General features: G+C 41.0%; 1 protein-coding gene across 2 annotated transcripts in view; it reads right to left on the bottom strand.

Moving 5' to 3' along the window:
* The window catches only part of ptk2ba (protein tyrosine kinase 2 beta, a), a 44,813-nt gene extending 29,027 nt beyond the window's left edge, over nucleotides 1-15,786 (bottom strand). For both annotated transcript variants that reach the window (XM_045711139.1, XM_045711180.1), the window contains exons 1-9: nucleotides 15,585-15,786; nucleotides 12,865-13,134; nucleotides 9,947-10,125; nucleotides 9,418-9,505; nucleotides 9,080-9,159; nucleotides 8,798-8,860; nucleotides 8,609-8,663; nucleotides 860-1,000; nucleotides 700-774 (exon numbers count right to left, since the gene is read on the bottom strand). In XM_045711139.1, the coding sequence (XP_045567095.1) occupies nucleotides 700-774; nucleotides 860-1,000; nucleotides 8,609-8,663; nucleotides 8,798-8,860; nucleotides 9,080-9,159; nucleotides 9,418-9,505; nucleotides 9,947-10,125; nucleotides 12,865-13,062 (879 nt within the window). In that variant the 5' untranslated portion in view covers nucleotides 13,063-13,134; nucleotides 15,585-15,786. The remainder of the gene's footprint in view (nucleotides 1-699; nucleotides 775-859; nucleotides 1,001-8,608; nucleotides 8,664-8,797; nucleotides 8,861-9,079; nucleotides 9,160-9,417; nucleotides 9,506-9,946; nucleotides 10,126-12,864; nucleotides 13,135-15,584) is intronic.
* Between the last annotated feature and the right edge of the window lie 259 nt (nucleotides 15,787-16,045).

Genomic DNA, 16,045 nt, shown 5'->3' with positions numbered 1-16,045 from the left:
AAAGACAGGGACAGAGAGAGACAGGGACAGAGAGAGACAGGGACAGAGAGAGACAGGGACAGAGAAAGACAGGGACAGAGAAAGACAGGGACAGAGAAAGACAGGGACAGAGAAAGACAGGGACAGGGACACACACATATACATTTACTTTTAGCAGCTCATTGTGTATGGTGTGAGTGCAGGATAATTGTGATTTGACCCTGAATGGTTGTCTGATTCTCGGAAATGTGAAGAATGCTAAGAGTAACATATACCAAGAGTTTAGTACTGTCTGAATGCTAAGAGTAACAACTACCAAGAGTTTAGTACTGTCTGAATGCTAAGAGTAACAACTACCAAGAGTTTAGTACTGTCTGAATGCTAAGAGTAACAACTACCAAGAGTTTAGTACTGTCTGAATGCTAAGAGTAACAACTACCAAGAGTTTAGTACTGTCTGAATGTTAAGAGTAACAACTACCAAGAGTTTAGTGTGAATGTTGTGTGTGGTTAGTGGCAGGATGGGACATTCCAAAAGGGTTCTTCAGCTGTCCCCAACGGTGAACCCTTTTGGTTTCCATGTAGAACTCTCTGTGGAAAGGGTTCTACCTGGAACCAAAAAGGGTTCTGCTATGGGGACAGCTGAAGAAACGTTTTAGGTTCTAGATAGTGTATAGGTCTATGGATGGGGCAGATATGTTGTTTGCCAACTACAACTCACCACCGAGTTTTTATCTGCACGCTGGCGGATTCCCTCAGGGCCAATGACCAGGTCCACTGCCAGACTCCAGCCTTGCTGGAGAGAGAGACAGGGGGGACAAGGGTTTGAGTGGAGGAAAAGGATTCAGGGTGTGTACTGTATGTGTGTGTGTATGACTCACCACTAACTGACAGGTGAAACTCTCCTGTATGTAGTCATAGCAGTCTGCTAGCGTGGTAAAGAATTTCACAACACACTCCTCCTCCTTCAGACAAGAGTACCTCTGGAACGTCTGTTGAATCATCTTACGCAGAGCCTTCGACTGGGGATCAAAACAGATACAGTGGGCTCCAAAATGACTGTCTCCCATGACTGGCAATGCACAAACAATACTTTCACAAATACAAACAATATAATTATAGAGAAATAAACTCTAAATACCAACACGTGAGAAATACTGTATTTTATTCATGTTTCAATGGAACCAACCAAAATCATACAATTATTTAATACAAAATAAATTTCACCAAAAATCAAGGTTTCAAAATTATTGGCACTCCTCATTTAGTACTTAGTGTAACCACCTCTGGCAACGATAACAGCATGGTGTCTCTCCCTGTAATGGTTGACAAGGTTAAGGAACACATTTGGAGAGATTTTGGACCATTCCTCTATGCAGATCCTTTCAAGATCCTTCACATTCTTGGGTTTGCGCTTATCAACTGCCCTCTTCCACTCAGCCCACAGGTTTTCTATTGGATTGAGGTCTGGCGACTGAGATGTCCATGGCAGAACATTGATGTTGTTGTCACAGAACCATTTCTGGGTGGATCTTGAAGTCTGTTTTGGGTCATTGTTTTGTTGGAAAGTCCACCTACGGCCAAGTCCCAGCCTTCTGGCAGAGGCAACCAGATTGTCAGCCAAAATTGCCTGATACTTGGTGGAATTCATTATGCCATCAATCTTAACCAGTGCCCCTGGACCTCTGGAATTAAAACAGCCCCAAAGCATCACTGACCCACCAACATATTTCACCGTAGGTATGAGGTGACTCTCCTTGTATGCATCTCTGTTTCAACACCAAACTTGCCGATGCTGTATCTGAAGAAAACGTTCAATTTTGGTCTCATCTGACCAAAACACCTTCTTCCAGTCATAATTTAAATGACGTTTGGCGAACTCTAAGCGCTTGCGTCTGTGTCTTGTGGTCAGAAAGGGCTTTCTTCTGGCAACCCTTCCAAAGAGCCTGTGGTTGTGGAGGTGGAGTCTGATGGTGCTTTTTGAAACCTGGTGACCCCAAGACGCCACCAAGGCCTGCAATTCTTTCACAGTGATTCTTGGGGGTTTTGTGCCTTCTCTCTCACCATCCTCCCTATCCTGGGGGGCAAAATGAATTTGCATCCTCTACCCGTGAGGTTTTCAACTGTTCCATATCTTTAGAATGTTTTAATAATTGCTCTGACAGTGCTCAGTGTTTTTAAAACTGTATAAACTGCCTTCATTTTGCTGGACCCCAGGAAGAATAGCTAATGAGGCTCCATAATAAATACAAATACAGTGGTATATTCAATCGTTTGTGGATCTTCTTGTTGTCATTAACAGATTTATGAAGGTCTATGACCATCTGTCTCTCTTGAACGGCCAGTTATTTTGTTTTCTTCATGGTGTTGGATGACAAAGGGATATTGCAGGCATGTTACCTCATTTTTATACCCTAGTGAAACAGGAAGTGATGTAATGGCATAATATAGTTCCTTAAGACTTAGATCTATTTAAGAAATATTGGAATTTAATTCCTGGTTTAATGTTGGTAGATGTTATTTAATTTAATCTGGAAGGGTGCCATTAATTGTGACACCTTGAATTGGAGGATATTGATTTTTAATAAAATCAATAAATTATTTTGGTTCCATTGAAACATTAATAAAGTACAATATTTCTCACATGTTGGGATTTTGAGTTTCTCTCTATAATTATATTGTTTATATTTTTTTAAGTATTGTTTGTGCATTGCCAGTCAGTGGTGCCAGTAGTTTTGGAGCCCACTGTATACATCAATAAATCACTTATCAACACATGGTCAATACATATATACACACACACACACACACACACACACACACACACACATCACCTATCAACACATGGTCAATACATATATACACACACACACACACACACACACACACACACACACACACACACACACACATCACCTATCAACACATGGTCAATACATATATACACACACACACATCACCTATCAACACATGGTCAATACATATATATATACACACACACACACACACACACACACACACACACACACACACACACACACACACACACACACACACACACACACACACACACACACACATCACCTATCAACACATGGTCAATACATATATACACACACACACACACACACACACACACATCACCTATCAACACATGGTCAATACATATACACACACACACACACACATCACCTATCAATACATGGTCAATACATATATACACACACACACACACATCACATCACCTATCAACACATGGGCAATACATACATATATCTATATACACACACACACACACACACACACACACACACACACACACACACACACACACACACACACACACATCACCTATCAACACATGGGCAATACATATATGCATCATTATATCAACACATGGTCAATATATATATATATATATATACACACACACGACCGGTCAAAAGTTTTAGAACATCTACTCATTCAAGGGTTTTTCTTTATTTTTACTATTTTCTAAATTGTAGAATAATAGAGAAGACACCATAACTATGAAATAACACATATGGAATCATGTAGTAACCAAAAAAAGTGTTAAACAATTCAAAATATATTTTATATTTGAGATTCTTCAAATAGCCACCCTTAGCCTTGATGACAGCCTTGCACACTCTTGGCATTCTCTCAACCAGCTTCACCTGGAATGCTTTTCCAACAATCTTGAAGGAGTTCCTACATATGCTGAGCAATTGATGGCTACTTTTCCTTCACTCTGCGGTCCGACTCATCACAAAACATCTCAATTTGGTTGACGTCGGGTGATTATGGAGGCCAGGTCATCTGATGCAGCACTCCATCACTCTCCTTCTTGGTCAAATAGCCCTTACACAGCCTGGAAGTGTGTTGGGTCATTGTCCTATTGAAAAACAGATGATAGTCCCATTAAGCCAAAACCAGATGGGATGGCGTATCGTTGCACATGGCTGTGGTAGCCATGCTGGTTAAGTGTGCCTTGAATTCTAAATAAATCACAGACAGTGTCATCAGCAAAGCACCCCCACCCCATAACACCTCCTCCTCCATGCTTCACGGTGGGAAATACACATGCGGAGATCATGTGTTCACCCTCACCACATCTCACAAAACACAGCGGTTGGAACCAAAAATCTCCAATTTGGACTCCAGACCAAAGGACAAATTTCCACCCAGTCTAATGTCCATTGCTCGTGTTTCTTGGCCCAAGCAAGTCTCTTATTATTATTGGTGTCCTTTAGTAGTTGTTTCTTTGCAGCAATTCGACCATGAAGGCCTGATTCACACAGCCTCCTCTGAACAGTTGATGTTGAGGTGTGTCTGTTACTTGAACTCTCTGAAGCATTTATTTGGGCTGCTGTCTGAGGTGCAGTTAAATCTAATGAACTTATCCTCTGCAGCAGAGGTAACTCTGGGTCTTCCAATCCTGTGGCGGTCCTCATGAGAGCCAGTTTCATCATAGCGCTTGATGGTTTTTGCGCACCTGAAGAAACGTTCAAAGTTATTGAAATATTCTGCATTGACTGACCCTCATGTCTTAATAAAGTAATGATGGACTGTCATTTCTCTTTGCTTATTTGAGCTGTTCTTGCCATAATATGGACCTGGTCTTTTACCAAATAGGGCTACCTTCTGTATAACCCCCCCCCCCACCCACACATCTTGTTACAACACAACTGATTGGCTCAAAAGCATTAAGAAGGAAAGGAATTCCACAAATTAAGAAGGCACACCTGTTAATTGAAATGCATTCCAGGTGACTACCTCATGAAGCTGGTTCAGAGAATGCCAAGAGTGTGCAAAGCTGTCATCAAGGCAAAGGGTGGCTATTTGAAGAATCGCAAATATTACAAATATTTTGATTTGTTTAACAATTATTTGGTTACTACATGATTCTATATGTGATATTTCATAGATTTGATGTCTTCACTATTATTATACAATGTAGAAAATAGTAAAAATAAAGTAAAACCCTTGAATGAGTAGGTGTTTTAAAACTTTTGACTGGTAGTGTATATCACTTATGGTATATCAACATATGGTCAATACATATATACATCAATACATCACTTATCAACACATGGTCAATACATATATACATCAATACATCACTTATCAACACATGGTCAATACATATATAGATCAATACATCACTTATCAACACATGGTCAATACATATGAACTCAGCAAAAAAAGAAACGTCCCTTTTTCAGGACCTTGCCTTTCAAAGATAATTTGTAAAAAATCAAAATAAATTCACAGATCTTCATTGTAAAGGCTTTAAACACTGTTTCCCATGCTTGTTCAATGAACCATAAACATGCACCTGTGGAACGGTCGTTAAGACACACTAACAGCTTAGGCAATTAGGTCACAGTTATGACAATTTAGGACACTAAAGAGGCCTTTCTACTGACTTTGAAAAACACCAAAAGAAATATGCCCAGGGTCCCTGCTCATCTGCGTGAACATGCCTTAGGCATGCTGCAAGGAGGCATAAGGACTGCAGAGTGGCCAGGGCAATAAATTGCAATGTCTGTACTGTGAGACGCTTAAGACAATATTACAGGGACACAGGACGAACAGCGGATCGTGCTTGCAGTGGCAGACCACGTCTAACAACAACTGCACAGGATCGGTACATCCGAACATCACACCTGCGGGACACGTACAGGATGGCAACAACAACTTCCCAAGTTACACCAGGAAAGCACAATCCCTCCATCAGTGCTCAGACTGTCCACAATAGGCTGAGAGAGGCTGGACTGAGGGCTTGTAGGCCTGTTGTAAGGCAGGTCATCACCAGACATCACAGGCAACAACGTCACCTATGGGCACAAACCCACCGTCGCTGGACTAGACAGGACTGGCAAAAAGTGCTCTTCACTGACGAGTCGTGGTTTTGTCTCACCAGGGGTGATAGTCAGATTCGCGTTTATCGTTGAAGGAATGAGCGTTACACCGAGGCCTGTACTCTGGAGCGGGATCGATTTGTAGGGAGGGTCCGTCATGGTCTGGGGCGGTGTGTCACAGCATCATCGGACTGAGCTTGTTGTCATTGCAAGCAATCTCAACGCTGTGCGTTACAGGGAAGACATCCTCTTTCCTCATGTGGTACCCTTCCTGCAGGCTCATCCTGACATGACCCTCCAGCATGACAATGCCACCAGCCATACTGCTCGTTCTGTGCGTAATTTCCTGCAAGATAGGATTTTCACTGTTCTGCCATGGCCAGCGAAGAGTCCGGATCTCAATCCCATTGAGCACGCCTGGGACCTGTTGGATCGGAGGGTGAGGGCTAGGGCCATTCCCCTCAGAAAGGTCCTGGAACTTGCAGGTGCCTTGGTGGAAGAGTGGGGTAACATCATCTTACAGCAAAAACTGGCAAATCTGGTGCAGTCCATGAGGAGGAGATGCACTGCAGTACTTAATGCAGCTGGTGACCACACCAGATACTGACTGTTACTTTTGATTTTGACCCCCCCCCCCCCTTTGTTCAGGGACACAGTACTCCATTTCTGTTAGTCACATGTCTGTGGAACTTCAGTTTCTGTCTCAGTTGTTGAATCTTGTTATATTCATACAAATATTTACACATGTTACGTTTGCTGAAAATAAACGCAGTTGACTGTGAGAGGATGTTTCTTTTTTTGCTGAGTTAATACATCAATATGTATCAACACATGGTCAATACATACAGTTGAAGTCGGAAGTTTACATACACTTAGGTTGGAGTCATTAAAACTCATTTTTCAACCACTCCACAAATTACTTGTTAACAAACTATAGTTTTGGCAAGTCGGTTAGGACATCTACTTTGTGCATGACACAAATCATTTTTCCAACTATTGTTTACAGACAGATTATTTCACTTATAATTCACTGTATAACAATTCCAGTGGGTCAGAAGTTAACATACACTAAGTTGACTGTGCTTTTAAACAGCTTGGAAAATTCCAGAAAATTGTCATGGCTTTAGAAGCTTCTGGAAAGCTAATTGACAACGTTTGAGTCAATTGGAGGTGTACCTGTGGATGTATTCAAGGGCTACCTTCAAACTCAGTGCCACTTTGCTTGACATCATGAGAAAATCAAAAGAAATCAGCCAAGACCTCAGAAAAAAATTGTATACCTCCACAAGTCTGGTTCATCCTTGGTAGCAATTTCCAAACGCCTGAAGGTACCACGTTCATCTGTACAAACAATAGTACGCAAGTATAAACACCATGGGACCACGCAGCCGTCATACCGCTCTGGAAGGAGACGTGTTCTGTCTCCTAGAAATTAACGTACTTTGATACGAAAAGTGCAAATCAATCCCAGAACAACAGCAAAGGACCTTGTGAAGATGCTGGAGGAAACAGGTACAAAAGTATCTTTATCCACAGTAAAACGAGTCCTATATCGACATAACCTGAAAGGCCGCTCAGCAAGGAAGAAGCCACTGCTCCAAAACCGCCATAAAAAAGCCAGACTACGGTTTGCAACTGCACATGGGGACAAAGATCGTACTTTTTGGAGAAATGTCCTCTGAAACAAAAATAGAACTGTTTGGCCATAATGACCATTGTTATGTTTGGAGGAAAAAGGGGGAGGCTTGCAACCCGAAGAACACCATCCCAACCGTGAAGCACGGAGGTGGCAGCATCATGTTGTGGGGGTGCTTTGCTGCAGGAGGGATCGGTGCACTTCACAAAATAGATAGCCCCATGAGAAAGGAAAATTACTTGGATATATTGAAGCAACATCTCAAGACATCAGTCAGGAAGTTAAAGCTTGGTCACAAATGGGTCTTCCAAATGGACAATGACCCCAAGCATACTTCCAAAGTTGTGGCAAAATGGCTTAAGGACAACAATGTCAAGGTATTGGAGTGGCCATCACAAAGCACTGACCTCAATCCTATAGAACATTTGTGGGCAGAGCTGAAAAAGCGTGAGCGAGCAAGGAGGCCTACAAACCTGACTCAGTTTCACCAGCTCTATCAGGAGGAATGGGCCAAAATTCACCCAACTTATTGTGGGAAGCTTGTGGAAGGCTACCCAAAATGTTTGACCCAAGTTAAACAATTTAAAGGCAATGCTACCAAATACTAATTGAGTGCATGTAAACTTCTGACCCACTGGGAATGTGATGAAAGAAATAAAAGCTAAAATAAATCACTCTCTCTACTATTATTCTGACATTTCACATTCTTAAAATAAAGTGGTGATCCTAACTGACCTAAGACAGGGCATTTTTACTAGTATTAAATGTCAGGAATTGTGAAAAACTGAGTTTAATTCTATTTGGCTAAGGTGTATGTAAACTTCCGACTTCAACTCTACAGCACTTATCAACACATGGGCGACACATCAATACATCACTTATCAACACATGGTCAATACGTATACATCAATACATCACTTATCAACACATGGTCAATACATATACATCAATACATCACTTATCAACACATGGTCAATACATATACATCAATACATCACTTATCAACACATGGTGAATACATAACTAATACCTCTGGAATAGTTGCTGGACCAACTAGTTATCAATATAAAATGTTAAAGTCAATAAATGAATCAATAATTAAATCAATCCAGATGAGAGGTGAGAGGTACCTTCATGTTGTCTGTCAGCTCCTTGGGGAAGAACAGACCCAGCCCTACATCCTTCCTGTACAGACACTCACACATACACGCAAACACAAGCAAAAACAGACAAAATGTCCATTAATTACACACACAATCAATGAGCCCCCACCACACCCAATTACAGAACCATAACAAACCTTCCCAGACAGTACTTACTCTAACAGTTCATAGTTGGACTTTTTCTCCAGTCCATTGGGGTTCATGTCTTTACAGAACCTCCTGTAGGGAGAAACACACGCATGTGAGTATTGGGTGGATTGAATGGAAGGTGTGTGTGTGTGTGTGTGTGTGTGTGTGTGTGTGTGTGTGTGTGTGTGTGTGTTATTTAGGGTTAAGGGTTAGGTTTAGGGTTAGGAAAAATAGGATTTGAATGGGAATGAATTGGTTAGCCCCCACAAGGATAGTAAAAGTAATATGTTTGTGTAGGAGGGTTGTTACCTGATCTCCAGACAACCTAACTGCAAGGCCATCCCATCACTCACTTTACTGGCATAGTGCTGCATGTAGTCACTTCTCACCTGACAAGGTGTTTAGAAAAATACACTTTAAGGATCAGAACTGTACAACAATCCTGCTTACAAGTAAAACACCACAGACAGACAGACAGACAGACAGACAGACAGACAGACAGACAGACAGACAGACAGACAGACAGACAGACAGACAGACAGACAGACAGACAGACAGACAGACAGACAGACAGACAGACAGACAGACAGACAGACAGACAGACAGACAGACAAGACAGAGAGGCAGTCAGAAACACGGTCACCAACCTGCTGGTAGAAGTAGAGCAGTGTGGTTCTGTCCTCTTTAAACTTCTCTATGAAGTCGGCAGGGATGTACCTAATGCGCAGGTCATATCTGAACACACACAGGGGTTAGAGGTTAAGGTTTAGAGGTCAGGAGCAAGAGGCAGTCACTATCTGGACAAATTACAAAGTCGTAAACCATGCCTAGTTCTAAAATGTCTCTTCTTAAAAATCTGATTTTAAACCTAACCTTAACCCTAATCTTAACCACGCTACAAACCGTATTCCTAACCCTAATCTTAACCACACTACAAACCGTATTTCTAACCCTAATCTTAACCACACTACAAACCGTATTTGTAACCCTAATCTTAACCACACTACAAAACGTATTCCTAACCCTAATCTTATATTAAGACCAAAAAGCACATTTTAGTTTTCATATAGTTTTACAATATAGCCAATTTTGACTTTGCTTGGCGATGTAGTGGGAATAGGAGCAAGAGATCATGTGCTAGAGGTCAGGGGTCAGGGCCTAGAGGTCAGGAGTTACCTCCACTCTGCCTCCAGATGCTGTTGTTCGTAGCGTAGCTGTAGTTCAGACACGGTGAGGTCGGGGTGCAGCCAATGGACTTCAGCTGACTTCAGGTGTTTCAGGAGCAGGCCATAGCAGAGGGAGTGTTGTATGTTCGGACCCACACATCCACTGGACAACACCGCTGATATTATATTCTGGAACGGTTAAGCTATTATAGTACACTATACAGTATAGTAGTGTAGGGGGTCGTAGCAGAGGGTATGTTGAATGTCTGGATCCACTCATCCAGAGGACAACACCGTAACATAACAACAATATTATAGTAGAAATATATTATAGAATAAATATATTATAGTAGAAATATGAATAATACTACAGTAGTAATATTAGTACGCCAATACTATAATAATAGTATACTGTATATATAGTAGTGACCCATAGAGTTCAGTCCTCTCTACAGTGAACTAGTAGTTTAGATGTTAAGTTCCCTACACTCTTAGCACCTTTTTTCTATCTAGAACCTAAAATGGTTCTTTGGCTGTCCCCATAGGAGAACCATTTGAAGAACCTTTATTGGTTCCAGGTAGAACCGTTTTGCGTTCTGTGTAGAAACCTTTCCACAGAGGGTTCTACTTGGAACCCAAAAGGGTTCTCCTATGGGTACAGCCTGAAGAACCCTTCTTTTCTAAGAGTGTATATGGGGGACTTTGAGAGGTTCTGAAACGGTTCAGACTGACATTTTGGTGTACAGAGCGGTGTGTGAAAGCCGTAGAGAAAGACCCATCTGTCTGCTCTCTGTTTCCACTCTCTCAGTGGAGGTGACTTGAAGTGTCAGGTTTCAAACATCACATTTGAACAGGGTGTGGCACAATGTGGCACATTTTCTGGTCTATCTATCAGGCAAAATCTCTTTGTGATTACAGCTGAAGTTGTACTGAGCCTGCACACATTTGAATTTATTGTCTCTGCCCTGCTAAGTGGACATTATATGAAAGTTAATTGAAATGTTGCCAATATTGAACTGTCACTAAGTATGATAACTGAAAAAATATATAAACAGTATACAAACGCAACATGTAAAGTGTTGGTCTCACGTTTCATGAGCTGAAATAAAAGATCCCAGAAATGTTCCATATGCACAAAATGCTTATTTCTCTAAAATGTTGTGCACAAATTTGTTGACATCCCTGTTAGTGAGCATTTCTCCTTTCCCACTGACAGGTGTGGCATATCAAGAAACTGATTAAACAGCATGATCATTACACAGGTGCACCTTGTGCTGGGGACAATAAAAGGCTACTCTAAAATGTGCAGTATTGTCACACAACACAATGCTACAGATGTCTCAGGTTTCGAGGGAGCGTGCAATTGGCATGCTGACTGCAGGAATGTCCACCAGAGCTGTTGCCAGAGAATTTAATGTTCATTTCTCTACCATAAGCCGCCTCCAATGTCATTTTAGAGAATTTGGCATTATGGTTAACTGGCCTCACAACCGCAGACAACATGTATGGAATCATGTGGGCGAGCGGTTTGCTGATGCCAACGTTGTGAATAGAGTGCCTTATGGTATGGGCAGCCAAAAGCTACAGACAACCAATACAATTGCATTTTATCGATGGCAGTTTGAATGTACATAGATACGGTGGCCAGATCCTGAGGCCCGTTGAGGTGCCATTCATCCACCTCCATCACCTCATGTTTCAGCATGATAATGCACAGCCCCATGTCGCAAGGATCTGTAAACAATTCCTGAAAGCTGAACATGTCCTATTTCTTCCATGGCCTGCATATTCACCAGACAAGTCACCCATTGAGCATGTTTGGGATGCACTGGATCAACGTGTACGACAGCGTGTTAGTCCACACCTGTTGTTTACGAAGCATCTGATGAATAACATTTGATTTGATTTGATTCCAACAATCAAAGGTTTGATGATGAGTTGAATCAGGTGTGTAAAGCCAAACTAAAATGTGTACCCTTTGGGCAACAAACACTGCTTTAGTACATTAGAGTGTCTAGTTTGAGAAACAGACACCTCACAAGTCCCTAACTGGCAGCTTCATTAAATAGTACCTGCAAAACACCAGTCTCAACGTCAACAGTGAAGAGGTGGGTACTAATTAATTAAGCTGCCAGTTGAGGACTTGTGAGGCGTCTGTTTCTGAAACTAGACACTCTAATGTAATTGTCCTCTTGCTCAGTTGTGCACCGGGGCCTCCCACTCCTCTTTCCATTCTGGTTAGAGCCAGTTTGCGCTGTTCTGTGAAGGGAGTAGTACACAGCGTTGTACGAGATCTTCAGTTTCTTTGCAATTTCTATCATGGAATAGCCTTCATTTCTCAGAACAAGAATAGACTGACAAGTTTCAGAAGAAAGTTCTTTGTTTCTAGCCATTTTGAGCCTGTTATCGAACCCACAAATGCTGATGCTCCAGATACTCAACTAGTCTAAAGAAGGCCAGTTTTAATTGCTTCTTTAATCAGTTTTCAGCTGTGCTAACATAATTGCAAAAGGGTTTTCTAATGATCAATTAGCATTTTAAAATGATTAACTTGGATTAGCTAACACAACGTGCCATTCGAACACAGGAGTGATGGTTGCTGATAATGGGCCTCAGTACGCATATGTAGATATTCCATTAAAAAAAAAAATCTGCCGTTTCCAGCTACAATAGTCATTTACAACATTAACAATGTCTACACTGTAATTTCTGATCAATTTGATGTTATTTTAATGGACCAAAAAATGTGTTTTTCTTTCAAAAACAAGGACATATCTAACTGACCCCAAACTTTTGAATGAATATATATACTATCGTTCAAAAGTATTTTATATATATATATATATATATATATATATATATATATATATATATATATATATATATACTACAGTATAATGAGAATGATAGTACAGTAATGCCACTAACCCGTACAGTCATGCCCTCATGACAGCGGACTAGTTTAAAGTTCTTCCCCAGGTTAGCACTGTTGCTGGTGAAACACACTTTGATGATCTTTGTTGGACCGCCGTCCCCAGCAACCGTCGTCTGGGAACTGTCCGAGGACTTTGATTGGCCATAGGTCTCCACAACCTTCCAAGACAATGTGCTGCTGTCACCTGACATCACAGCACACCTGGTCACCACGACACACACACACACACACACACACTCACTCACAGCATCCCCACTTCACACCTGGAGAAAGGGAAAGAGAGAGGTCAATACATTAGACTGGATGAAACATCTAATTGTGTTGTGGTTAAGTCATCCCTGGAGCTTGCCACCATTTCCTAGTTTTCCAGTGTGTGTGTTGTGTGTGTGTGTGTGTGTGTCACACAAGCTGAGCGTGTACACACATGTGGGGATGTAGCAACGCTTCCTGTGTGTGTGTGTGTGTGTGTGTACGCATTAAAGGTGTGAACTCCTATGGCACTCCTTAGTCAACACTAGAAACCACATCCTTGCCGACGGGTTTACTCAACACGTGACCAGGAAGACATGTCACGCACTCACTAGCTGAGACAGGACCTAGAGGACATACAATTATATATATGTCATTCATGTATTCATTCATTTAGCACACGCTCTTATACGAAAGAAAAGTACAACCACACATACATTTTCCCCTTACGGGTGGTCCCGGGAATCGAACCCACTATTCCGGCATTGCAAGCGCCACGCTCTACCAATTGAGTTACAGAGGACCTCTAGCTGATTTACAAGCTTCAGATAAAACATGGTCAAATCAGACCTAACAGACAGGCGGCAGTGGTAAAGAAACGCATGGACACTAAGAAAGAGGAAACAGAGGAGGACAGGAAGAGGAAGTGACAGAGACAGACGAAAACCCTGTCTGCACTGTGGCATATTACCAACCATCACTACCACAAACCATCACTTCCACCACTGTGAAGGGAAGGGGGAGCAGAGGAGAGCAGAGGGTTGTGTTTACCTCCAATCTGGAGAAAGATGTTTCGCTTTGGAAATGTATTGAATTGAATCAGTAAATGTGAAATATATCTGCGGGCTACCTTAGTTACTATATGACGACATCACTGTGAGCACACTGTGGAAACATCAGAACTTCCAGATAACACATCCTGTGATCCTTGACACAGGAAGTGTACCTCACATATCACCGTCATACACTACCTGTGTGTGTGTGTCTGTGTGTGTGTGTGTCACCTCTGCATACCATTGAGCACACCACTAACTTTCAAAAGTAATAATAATTACTACTAATACATTACTATCTCCTAGCCCAGGGGTTCCCAAACATTTTCACACAAGATTAAAGCTTATTTCCTGCAATTATACACATTTTGTCATGGGGTGAAGAGAATTGTGCAGTTTAAAAGCACATTTTCTTGCAATTCTATACATTTTTGCCATGTCTAACGTGTATACATGTGATATTTGAGTGACTCAAACACCACAACAAAATCTATGTATCTATCTAAAACAAACATTAGCTGACATGGGCTAGTTGATCTGGACATTTCTGACAAGTTATAAATAGCTCTCTAAGGTATGAATTCAGTGGTGGAAAAAGTACACAATTATCATACATGAGTAAAAGTAAAAGATACCTTAATAGAAAATCACTCAAGTAAAAGTGAAAGTCACCCAGTAAAATACTACTTGAGTTATAGTCTAAAAGTATTTGGTTTTAAATATACTTAAGTATCAAAAGTAAATGTAATTGCTAAAATATACTTAAGTATCAAAAGTAAAAGTATGAATCATTTCAAATTCCTTATATTAAGCAAACCAGATGGCCAATTTCTTTATTATTATTATTGGAAGATAGCCTGGGGCACACTCCAACACTCATACATCATTTACAAATGAAGCATTTGTGTTTAGTGAGTCCACCAGATCAGAGGCAGGGGATGACCAGGGATGTTCTCTTGATAAGTGTGTGAATTGGACCATTTTCTGTCCTGCTAAGCATTCGAAATGTAACGAGTAGTTTTGGGTGTCAGGGAAAATGTATGGAGTAAAAAGTACAGTATTTTCTTTAGGAATGTAGTGAAGGAAAAGTAAAAGTTCTCAAAAATATAAATACTAAAGTAAATTACAGATACTTTAAAGTACTACTTAAGTAGTTTTTTGGGGGTATTTTTTACTTAACTACTTTACACCACGGTATGTAATGACTAACATGACAAGAGGAACTGATGGTTCACTACCCAATTTAGAAATAGCACCTTGTGCATTTTACTATCACAACTTTCAAGAGTAAGATGAAAGCAGAATTGAGTTCCTTAAAATATATATTATATATATATATATATTTTTTGGGGGGGGGGAGGGGGTGGTAATAACCATCTAGCTACCATGTTAACCCTTTAGGCTGTTATAATACACCATAAACTGCATAAACCTAAGAGGGAAGAACATGAAAGGGTTGGTTTTAACTTCATGCAGGACATGAAAAGTAAAAGTGGACAGTACAACATCCGACTATATCTATCAATCTAAATCTATAGGCTTTAACACGAAGAATAACTTCTGATTGGCAGCAAACATTTTGAAAAAAAATCGATATAATATACACATGAAACGCTACATCGTAGCCAGAGCCAATATATTAAGAACATAATCTTGTGACCGTGCGCAATTTCATGACTGAGTTCACCCACCTGCTCAAAACCCGCGCTGTATCCTAAAAGTTCTGCCATGCTTGCACCCGTTATTGTGGTGGAGAGGAGATAACGGTGAAAGATAATACACAGCCTACAGGCCTTTCTCTCTCTTCTGTCTGTATTTGTGTTTGTGACAATTACAGCCGGTAGTGAAGAAATCTTCTGACACTTCTAAGCCACACCCAGGCTGTATTGTTACTTCCTGATTTTGGAACATATGACGACAGCACGCCCACATTGTATTAAAAATATCATTTTTAATTCGGGTATAACCGGGAGGAGGCGGGCAGGGATAGCGTCAACATAGTCGCGGACAGAGGAATTGTCCTTCAGCAGTCCTGTGTTCACAACAGTGCAGGAGAGAAGTAACTTAAACGTACTAATAAACCTATTTTACATTAGACACACGAGGGCGCTATTTACTTACTTTTCATGTGTCGCAGGTGCCCATATCATAA

The sequence above is a fragment of the Salmo salar genome, chromosome ssa01 (genome assembly GCF_905237065.1).
Source record: "Salmo salar chromosome ssa01, Ssal_v3.1, whole genome shotgun sequence".
Lineage (NCBI taxonomy): Eukaryota > Metazoa > Chordata > Actinopteri > Salmoniformes > Salmonidae > Salmo > Salmo salar.
The sequence above is the reverse complement of the archived record's forward strand: the minus strand, read 5'-3'. Positions and strand labels throughout refer to the sequence as shown.